This window comes from Gadus chalcogrammus, chromosome 8, assembly GCF_026213295.1.
Source record: "Gadus chalcogrammus isolate NIFS_2021 chromosome 8, NIFS_Gcha_1.0, whole genome shotgun sequence".
NCBI lineage: Eukaryota > Metazoa > Chordata > Actinopteri > Gadiformes > Gadidae > Gadus > Gadus chalcogrammus.
The window spans coordinates 28,597,747-28,609,034 of NC_079419.1; the positions used below are offsets into that span (position 1 = coordinate 28,597,747).

At 44.3% G+C, this 11,288-nt stretch overlaps 1 protein-coding gene across 1 annotated transcript in view; it reads right to left on the reverse strand.

Moving 5' to 3' along the window:
• ccdc39 (coiled-coil domain containing 39) overlaps nucleotides 1-11,288 on the reverse strand; it is a 50,132-nt gene that overhangs the window by 15,035 nt on the left and 23,809 nt on the right. The window contains exons 2-7 of the mRNA XM_056597280.1: nucleotides 10,794-10,958; nucleotides 10,196-10,333; nucleotides 9,699-9,907; nucleotides 9,139-9,262; nucleotides 8,536-8,695; nucleotides 7,225-7,331 (exon numbers count right to left, since the gene is read on the reverse strand). Coding sequence (XP_056453255.1) covers nucleotides 7,225-7,331; nucleotides 8,536-8,695; nucleotides 9,139-9,262; nucleotides 9,699-9,907; nucleotides 10,196-10,333; nucleotides 10,794-10,958 — 903 coding nt within the window. The remainder of the gene's footprint in view (nucleotides 1-7,224; nucleotides 7,332-8,535; nucleotides 8,696-9,138; nucleotides 9,263-9,698; nucleotides 9,908-10,195; nucleotides 10,334-10,793; nucleotides 10,959-11,288) is intronic.

Sequence of the window (11,288 nt, forward strand, 5' to 3'; positions counted from 1 at the left end):
GTGTGTGTGTGTGTGTGTGTGTGTGTGTGTGTGTGTGTGTGTGTGTGTGTGTGTGTGTGTGTGTGTGTGTGTGTGTGTGTGTGTGTCCTTAAATGGGTAGTTCGGAATTTTGGACATAGGGCCTGATGCCCAAGTTAGCCTTGGTGTTCTTTATCATTGGAGACAGTTTTCAACATATTTCATTCAGTCCTTCTAGTTGCAGAGTTTGCTTGTGCTAGGCTAGCGCATGGCAACGGGCAATACTAGCCTGCTAATAAAACAGTCTTACCCACCATGAATATGACGGTTTGAAACTAAAACTGTGATTCTGAAGAAAGTTTAAATGATATTGAAATTCCGTTTAGATATTATTGAAGATACAAGGGTGTCGATTTATTAAATGCTATGAACGAAGATAAACGGTTGAAAATTGATTTAGTTACGTCTTAAACAGTTGAAGTACCATAGGACGGCTCTGCCATCCTCCCATGTTAAAAAAAAAGATAATACTTTAAAAGTAGAATATCTTAAAAAGTATAAAATATTAAAAAAATCTGAAAAGAAGCCAAGCTATTCTGAATATTTTAAAATTTGAATGGAGTCTCTAGGTGAAAAATGTAGGAAGAAGATAGGTCCCAAAGTTTGTAGAGAATAATAAAGAAAGAAAGAAAGAAAGAAAGAAAGAAAGAAAGAAAGAAAGAAAGAAAGAAAGAAAGAAAGAAAGAAAGAAAGAAAGAAAGAAAGAAAGAAAGAAAGAAAGAAAGAAAGAATAAAAATTATGAAGAACAATAGTCGAGCACTGCATGCAGCACTCACCTAATACATTTTTAAAGGATGCTTTACAATGTGGGCAGGAACATAGAAGACAAAATAACCAAATCACTATAACACACGGAGACGAGCAGACAAACAAGATGGAGGGGGGGGTCATAGGCAGTAGTAACACAGGCACACACACACACACACACACACACACACACACACACACACACACACACACACACACACACACACACACACACACACACACACACACACACACACACACACACACACACCTATAATTCAGAGAAAAAACAAAAAAGAGGAAAAACAAGTGGCTCAGGAAGGATAGGCTGTCCTTTGAGTGCGAGTAACACAATCGTAGTAGTCTTAATTGATTTTTCAAAGACAACAATGGCGAACTAGATAGGGGCCGGGACATTTTAGTGCAGGAGTGGTGAAGGGGTAGAGGCTGACAAGTGACCGTCAGTGCACTCCAGCGTATCATTTACTAGTGAACATGTGATTAATGTTTGGGAAAACCTTAACCATCCAGATCTCAAGTACATACAAGTACAGAGTCTGGCAAATCGGTTCTTGCATTTTCAATAACTGAAACATATATATATTTTTTCATTTCAAGAAAGATGGTACAAGCAATACCAACGGCTTCACTGGCGGCTGCACTAACAACTTCACTAGGGGCCTCACTAGCGGCTTCACTTGGGGCCTCACTAGCGGCTTCACTAACAACTTCACTAGCGGCCTCACTATCAACTTAACTAGCGGCTTCACTAGGGGTCTCACTAGGGACCTCCCTAGTGGCTTCACTAACAACTTCACTAGCGGCTTCACTAATAACTTCACTAGCGGCTCCACTAGCGGCCTAACTAGTAGGGTTTAGATTCTCTGCCCGAGCCAGACCCGACCCGACCCGTGGGCCGGGTCGGGCCGATATTTCCCACCACTATCCTCGGGCCGGTTCGGCCGGGCCTTTGATCGAGCGTTTTTATTTTTATCATTGCTTTATTGGCCTAATCTGAGGAGAAATCTATGCTATAAACCGAAATATTATAGGCCTCTGTTACACGGGTCTTCTCAATGCCGTGGAATGCTCTGTTCACTGGCATGGGTAGTAGTCCGGTAACTTGTCAACCCCAGCGTCTTTCGTTGCTAAGCGACGTCACCGTCTTTGCGGACAAATTATTACTCTGCTGATCAACACTACGAATGCTGGTAACGAATAATTTGTAAAAAGACACACCATGTGAAGTTATTTTTTCGTTTTGGCAAGTAGCCGTGCAATAAGCGGGATAATGAATAGAACGTCGCCGGTCATTATCGAAAATAAGCCCCTTCAGGGCGAAGCAAGACACCTTCGCTGCGCGTCGTTCGGTGTACTGTTCGCCGTGTCGGGGCTTATTTCCCCGATAATGACCGGAATTCTATACATTATCCCTTACATATATATTTAGCAGAGTAGGCCTAGTAACAAATGTGTACAAAGTTAGACATGTATTAAAAAAAATTCTGGGTTAAAATCGGGCTCGGGCTCATAATTACAGTTAATGTGTCGGGTCGGGCCGGGCTCGGACGGAACGTGCACGGGCTCGGGCCGGGTCGTGCTTGATTTTCTGGGCCCGATCTAAGCTCTACTAACTAGGGGCTTTACATAACCTGGCTATTGCCAGACGAAGATCAATCATAGATTGCACGTTGGTCTGGGGTGGCTGCTGTCATTTTCTTCAGCACAAGAGGCGTGATCAACGGGCCTAGTTCAACTGACTCTGTACGCAATTTTGCCCCTGCAAAAATGTATCGGGAGCAGAAAAATAAGGTATTGCTCTTCTCCAGACCCTTCTGCAGGGCGAATTGAAAGCCCGGCAGAACGGGCTGGGGGTAACCAGTCTTGGCTTCACTAACAAACTCACTAGGGGCTTCACTACGGCCTTCACTAGCGCCCACACTAACAACTTCACTAGCGGCCTCACTAGCAGCTTCACTAGCGGCATTACTAGCGGCCTAACTAGGAGCTTCACTAACAACTTCCCTAGGGGCTTCACTAAGAACTGCACTAGCGGCCTCACTAGCGGCTTCACTAACAACTTAACTAGCGGCTTCACTAGCAACTTCACTAGCGGCCTCACTAGCAACTTCACTAGAGGCTTCATTAACAAATTCACTAGGGGCTCTGTCACACCAAAATTGTACCGGGGGCGAACGCGGATTACGTAGGCGGTAAAATTTTCGCCCCCGGTACAATTTTGGTGTGACAGCTCCACTAGCGGCTTCACTAGGGGCTTCACTAGCGGCTTCAATAGGGGCTTCGCTAGCGGCTTCACTGGGGGCTTCACTAGCGGCTTCACTAGGGGCTTCACTAGCCCTTGAGTCGTCTTAATCATCAATACAGTAGGTGTGTCTATGTGTTCCAGAATAGGCACAGACACATTCCAGAATCTGGTACTTTCGGCTCCTGACTGTTCCTCCCACAGCGATACTTTTGAGTTGGAAGGTGAAAAAATGTTTCAGGCTGTTCTTTTAGGTTCAGGCCAGGGATGGACTGGCCCAAAAATTTGGCCCGGGACTTTGGGATGGAGAGGCCTTTTATGAGACCGCGGGAATAGCGCGCGTAGAATTTTGCCACGGTGTAAAATAATAAAAACTAGTCCTTATTCGTGGATATGTGCATTGCAACGGCATGTCAATGTTGGGATGTGCATGTGTTTAGAATATTATGAAGATCACTGGGAAATATTTTATAAGCAATCTTGTCCATGTACAAAAAATATTAGAAATTGCATGTGCCTAGAAAGGTAAATCAAGGCTGAAAATGATCTAAATAGTGCAAGATACAATTATTTTAGTGGAAAAAAATTGTCATACACATACACAGGGTTTGGGAGATGGGGGCGGGCCGGGGTTTATTGTGCGTTGCTGTGGTTACCGGTGTTGAAGTGTTCCAATGGTTTATTAGCGGTGGTATCTAATAAATCGCTCTCTAATCAATACTTCATTCACTGCCTCTTCCGTGGGCATTACAATATTATGAATTGTTCTCCGACGTCTCTGGTACTTCCATAATTAGTTTAAGTCATTATTATATTGCCAAACATGCTCGCTAGTGCACCTGTCATAGCTATGCTGCTGTGTCCTGTTCCCGCCTCACCATTGGTCTCGCTGACTGGGGCGTCGCCGTCAACCTTGACCTTTCCACGGAAAAGGTCGGTTCATTTAGCAAATTTGGCTGCGTCTTGCTCTAACATTTTTTTCCTTTTCAACCTCAACTTCTGAGCGCCACCCAATTCTTTTGCCTCTCCACCACCCTTTTTCCTTCAGACCGCGGAGCAGTCCAAGTTGGGAGGGGCCGTTCGGCCGCTCGCTTCGGCCGCTCGCTTTGCCCCCATACACTGCATGTGGGGGTGCTCCCCCCTCTAAATTGACAGTAATACATCGGCCCCGTTTCACCTTCAGGCAAGAGCTCCGTTTCGCGCTGTAAGTAAATATCCGGCAGCAGGCCACCCCAAATCAGGGCTTACTTAACTTTTTCATTTTTTTTTACATCTTTTACAAAAAAAAAAAAAAAAGAATAAAAAAAAATATATATATCTAAAAGAATTACGGCCGGCCGGCTCGGCCTGAAATCGTCCGGCCGTTCGGGAAATCTCCCGAACCTCCCGATGGCCAGTCCGCCCCTGGTTCAGGCAAATATCAAATGTTTGTTTAATGAAGCTACACAATCTAAAACATGTGGAAATGGGGAAAAGCTGCACTCAAGAGAAATATTAGAGTTGTGTACTTGAGTCTGAATGGATTATTCGGAACAGTACAAACACACAAACATTTAATAATGTAAAATAGTTTCAAAAAGTTTAAGATAATATATGAAATAGATACACAAAGGTGATGCTGTTTGACCCTAGGCCCAGCAGTGTCATGCTCTCTATCTCTCTATCTCTCTATCTCTTCATATCTCTTCCTCGCCTGGGCCCCATAGCCTGTAACCCCTAGCCTGGGCCCCCTAGCCTGGTCCCAGGCTAGCGAGCCTGTTTGGCCCCGTTCCTCTGTGTCGGGCTCTGTGTCTTTCATTCCACCCCACTTGCTTGGTCGACACACCTGCAGGTCAACCTTTTTCTACAGTATTTCACCCCTGGTCATCCTGAGCCTTCAAGCTCGCTCTCGGCCGCTTAGCAGCATTTCATTCTCATTATCTCACGCACAGTGGCGGTGGGTCAATAGAGGGCGCTAGGGCGCCGCCCCTCCGTGAAATATTCACTTGAATATATCTGCCAACTATTAATCAACTATTATCAATACAAAATAAATCAACAAAAATCCATAGCGATTATCCTTGTTTAATTGTGTGATATACTTGTCACTGCCAGCAACCATTTAAATGCGTCTGAACGTCAATGATTTGGGCTAGGCTAGTTATTGGTCATTCAAAATAAAGCCCTCCTCCAAGTCAGGGGTGCCGGCCACGTTGAAGTCAATGTAAGCTCGCTAACTTTTTGCTGTCTATCAAGCAGAGACAGCTTTTCATTGGCGCAAGAAAATTCGCCCTTTGGTCGCACCAGTGTGCACCCCAGGCCAATGGTATCGATTTTCTTTTTTGCTATCACCACATGATTGGACAATTCAGCGAATCAATCAAATAGGCTACCTCCCTCAGCAGCATTCGCACAACACAACTACATGTAGAGAAGAGATAAATCACTAACTAGCAGAGAGTTGTAAGCACTCCACCCTTTACAGTGGAGGAATTGGACTCCCTAAGCAAGGTTATACTTAAAAGGAGCAAGTAAGTTACATATTATATTGCCTGCCCTGTCTCCCTGCCTGCACTGTCTCCCTGCCTGCCCTGTCTACCTCCCTGCCTGCCACCCTGCCCTGTCTCCCTGCCCTGTCTCCCTCCCTGCCAGTCCTGTCTACCTCCCTGCCTGCCCTGTCTACCTCCCTGCCCTGTCTCCCTGACTGCCCTGTCTACCTCCCTGACTGCCCTGTCTACCTCCCTCTCTTCCTGTCTCCCTTGCCATTCGGTTCCCATTTATTCCTTCATTAAATCTGGTTTCTTATATATACACAGACGTGCCGCATTCTGATCGTAAAAAGGATTACGATAAGTATTAGTATGGTAAGTAGTAGATGTAGTATAAGCATGAAAAGTAGTATTGGTATGATAACAGTAGTAGCAGTAGAATGTAGGTGAAGTAGTATAATAGGCCTATTTATCTAGTATAAGTATGATGTAGTATTGGTATGAGTAGTATTGGTTTGATACAGTATGAGTTAAATACATGGAATTGGTATGATAAATATTAGTATGACACAGTATTAATATTATACCTAGTAGTGTAGGTATAATAACAAGTATTAGTATTAGACGGTGTTGATACTGTACCTAGTAGTGTAGGTATGATAAGTAGTATTAGTATGACACAGTATTAATACTATACCTGGTAGTGTAGGTATGATAAGAAGTATTAGTATGAGACATTATTCATCATTGTCTGAGTCTGACTCTGTCTCCACCAGATGTTCTTAGGCGTTTCCCCTTGATTCAAAGAACCTGTCAGTCCCATCTGGATCAATTCATTCCCCTCAACTGAGCTTCTTTGTGTATCTTCCCACCTGCACCTCATTCCACCACCAGTCTCCCCCTATATACACTCCGGTTCACATCCTTTCTTTCCTTGAGGGGTCATTTTTTCAATTATATTAACATTAAGCTCCTACCGGAAGCAGACAACCTTGTATTAAGAAACTTGTTCTCTAAAAACTGCAACTCAGACTACTATAAGTTTGACACGGTCAAACTCACGAGGTAGACCCATGGATGTGTCCATCCCTTCAAATATGTCAGTTAATTCATGATTTTAATAATGGCATAAAAGACGAGTCTGGAGTCTCCTTTGGGTCCCTTTGTAATATAAACAAGGTCGCCAAACACAACCGCCCGATGCAAAGCAAGCATTTGCCAATCGTTAATAATTGTAGTACCAGTGAAACAAGAACTAGTGTAACAGTTTAAGCTTAACATAGTGTTTCTAGGTCAATATTGAGGTTGTAGGACCGATGATGTTTAAACTTGTTAGATTTGTTTTAGCCAGCTTGGGCTAGAGCAGGGGGGTGTCATCACGCTCTTAGCAGGGCTCAATGAGACAAAATGAAAATATATGAGGAAAGTAGAAAACTACAACTGCTGAATATCAAAAGGTTTAAATTCATAAGAATAATGATTAAAAAGTGATGAATTGTTAAATGTTTGAATAAAGTTTAAAATTAGGAAGTCTGAAGTAGTTGGAGTTTCAGAGAATGGGGCTTAACTATCAAAGATAATAATATAATATTTATAAATAAATAAAAAACGTGATTCCTAACAAATATTTCAATATTGGAAAAGAGACTCTAGGTGAAAAACGAAGAAGGAATAAGCCTAAGAATATAGACTGTTTGCCATGCGTGTGTAGGGAGAGGCATTCCCACCTGAAGGTCGTCCTGCAGCTCCCTGATCTGCCTCCTCCTGTACCGTTGCTTCTCCTCTGCTGCCCGCAGCTGCTCCTCCAGCCTGCTCTTCTCCTCCTGCTCCGGGCCTGGAACACACCCCAACCTATCGGGTCTACACCACCTCACTGGCTCTACAACACCTCACTGGCTCTACACCACACCCCACTGGCTCTACACCAAACCTCACTGGCTCTACAACACCACCTCACTGGCTCTACACCGACTCACTGGCTCTACACCCCACCTCACTGGCTCTACACCACACCTAACTGGGACTACACTAGGGCTTTGACTCCGAACTTCGTTATTCAAATACAATTTGAATATCAAAAAATAAATAAATATTCTAACGAATATTAGGCAGCCCTTAATATTCAAACCTTTTATGGGCATTATTTTTTGGATACGACTTTGCTTAAACGTTGTTTTCAATTCAGATGCCGAGGCTTTTTCACGCCTGGTGAAGTTGTGAATCGCAAGCTCATTAGCAAGGCTATTATTGGTCATCTGGGCTCCTGTAGGTGGCTGCGCCCTGGTTTGTGCAAATTTTGTATAGCAAAACAATGGCCGCGTCAACACCGACAACAGCCCCCGAGGAGGAGATCGAAAATTACACTCCTGACCACTTCAAAAGCTAAGTGTCGCGCTACTTTGAGGAAAATATTGGGGAAAATAACAAGTAAGGATAAAGTAATGTATAGAATATATAGAACCAAACTCCCATACCACGGGACAACCACCAATTTGAGAGCCCACCTGTCTACACTTTATCCCGGCAAGCTGCGGTCAACGTCAATTTGACGTTGACTGATACACTGCCCTCTTGTGGAAAAAACATATACAACTTAAGTTTTATACCATATAGGTCTTACTGAAGGCATTTAATGGTAAAAATATTATTAATAAATATTCGAATATATTTTTATATTAATATTAATGAACAAACAAACTTAATATTATTTTTCGGCAAAAGTCAAAGCCCTAGACTACACCCCACCTCACTGGGTCTTCACCACATCTCACTTGGTCTGCTCTACACCACATCTCACTGGGTCTACACTACATTTCACTGGTTCTACACCACATCTGACTGGTTCTACAGGAAATCTTCCGTCAATCTAAGGCTGTTTCGAAAAGTGTGTGTTGACGGGAAAACACTTTTTTATAAGGAATCATCCGGTAGTAGGGTGGACATGCAGGTGACCACACCCCACCGGGCACCGAAACAGATGGAAGGTAACTAAATCTAAGCCCTGACGCAGTAGCTGATGATCAACCATCCTAACTCACCGGACTCGAACACTCTGTGGAAGGACTTGCGGTAGGACGAGTTGCAGTTGTTGACCAGCTGGATGGTGTTGTCCAGCGCTGGGATCTCGGTCTCCATCTTGCGGATCTTGGCGTCCAGGTCGTCCCCCTTCCGCCGGAGCCCCTCCTTCTCCTGGGCCGCCTGGGGGGAGGGGTAAACTGAATCGACTTCTCTGATGCTGGTTCATATAGTGCAGGTTCAGGTACTGGAAATATGCTTAAGGTAGTATAAGAATATAAGTAACCAGAATTGGTTATACGTCTGTAGATGTTAGTTTACGAATCACAATGTCTAAGATTATGAATCAAAGTATATAAATCTCCATCTCTAGTCTAATACCTTAATGTATCCATGTTTAGTTATGGTAAACTTGAGGGATAAGGGTTATGTTCAGATGTTATAATGCCTCAAATTAACCATTTGAGAGGGTTACAGATTCCTGAGGCTGTGAAGGTCTAGATCTTGGTTAAAAGCAATGCACCATTGGCATAAGTAACGGGGAATGTCCATCTAGTGGCAGCTGCTCACGTACTGCCAGAGAACCAAACTCTGGTTTGATGAGGTTGTGCAGCTAAAACCCTGACCTTTATGATGTAGTAAGCCTGTGATTTGTCCTCCTCTCCTTCGGGTGTCACCATGGAGATGGTCAAGACCTCATAGCACTTCTTCATCATGTCGACCTTGGACAGCCTCTGGTTCACCTCCACACTGACACACAATCAGATACACAGAATTATGTTCTGACAACAAGGGACTCATTACTGCCACGTCTGTGTGGAGTTTGTGATATGATGGCTGGTTACAGCAGCCTCACCTGGGCAAGTCAGACTGATTGAAGTCTGGGGCTGGGTGAGGCTGCACAACTGTTGTGCATTGAGTAATCAACTGCAAAGGTTAAACCAGCCATCACCACACACATACACAGGGAGCTCTCCTACATGGCAGCATGAATCACCATCTCATGTATCATTGTCAATCAAACTCTACAAACTCTAAACCAGCTTAAGCACCACCCTACGCCCTTGTGTCTGGAGGAGCCCAGTAATAGTCACCTAGGCAGTGTATCATGGTCATTGCTACAGTCTGTATAAAAGAACAACCAATAATAGGATGTCACCAAGGGTAATAGTGTCCTTGTTCTCACCTGAGCTCCTGTCTCTCCTTCTGGGCGATCTTCATCTCCTTGGCCAGCATCTGGCGGTGGACTCTGATCTCCTCCTCCCGCTCCTTCATGGCCGTCTGCAGCTGCAGCCTCCTCTTCTCCCTGGACAGCACGCCATCCGCTCTGTTGTACAGCAGGTCCCTCAGGCGCCGCAGCGCAAGCTTCACCATGTTCTCCTCCACCATGGTGTCCTGGCCCAGAGGGAGGATCCCTCCCCTTAAGTTAATTTCCTTTTTGCCGTTGTTGGGGGACGTTAGGAACGGACCTCAAACGTGCACCGACCTTCCATCATACGTGTTTTTTTTGTTGTTGTAACAATTGGATTGGATTGCTCGTTCAGTGACCAGTTGTCACCTCCATCTCAGCAATGTGGTGCTTTCGGTTTAGTTTTAGGTTGTGCCATTTTCTAATTAATGTATTATCCTTTAAACATGTTACTTGTAAGTTAAGTTCTTGATCGGGTAAGCAGGTGGGCTCACCTGCTTGGTCGTCCTGAGCTTCTTCAGCTCCTTGTCCGAGGTGTCGTTGAACAGTTGCAGCTCCTCCATCTTGGTTGTCATCTCTCGGTTCTCTGCTCCAGTTCTCTCTGCCTCCTTCCTCACACAGCGGATGTCGTCCTGACAGCAACACAATAACTTGGGTTGAACGGCTACAGCCATCAACCCTCATGGATTTTTTTTTATTTCTAAATTATTCACTGATCTTCAATTTAATAATAATGTCCATCAATTGGAAAAAGTATATGGGTCTTCTTTTTTTAAAGCACGTTCACTGAATAATCTATTTTAAACAATTCAAAGTATGTAAAATAAACAAATGATGTATCAAAGTACAAAAAACAATTGTTTCCAACAATGTTAAAACGAAGAGAAATTTGAAGTTGTATTCTGTCTGAATCACGTCCGATACCAGTCCGAAACAACTGACGACGTCATCAATCTACGTCTTTCGATATTGCTTTGATTACGCAATCAAAGTAGCAGCATTAGTCGTGCTTTTCAAGCACTGGTGACGGACGTCCTCTGCCACTCTGGAGGACCAGTGGAGGGTGGGAGGGCTTGTAGGACAGAAAAAGACCTGTAGCTCCTTGAGCTGGATGCTGAGCAGCTGGGCGGTCCGGGTCCTCTGCTCCAGGGCACTGGTCAGCTGGGCCGTCTCCTGCTCCAGTGCCTGCTTCTCCTCTGTGTTGACCTCCCCCAGCAGACGGGCCACCTTGCTCTCCAGCTGCTGGATCTGGATGTTCTGGGGAAAGGGGGAACAGAGAAGGAGGTTTACTTTCTAGAACCGATGAATTGCTGTTATTGGCTAGGGGATTGGACTCCCAGGCAGAAGATACAGAAGATACTCCATCCCCATTATCCACAGGCTACCTGTAGACAACCGTAGGAACAATTTCCTAAACCCCAACATGATCATTCAATGAGAGCATCACAATCTGAAACTGAAAATCAGATAATGTATTTGTGAAAGCACAATTTGTAACTCAACTCTGTGCAGGCGTCTCCTTTCTCAATTCATTCTGAGTCCCATTTGATAAAAGAATGTGCTAGGCCCCTAAATATTTATAGTTAA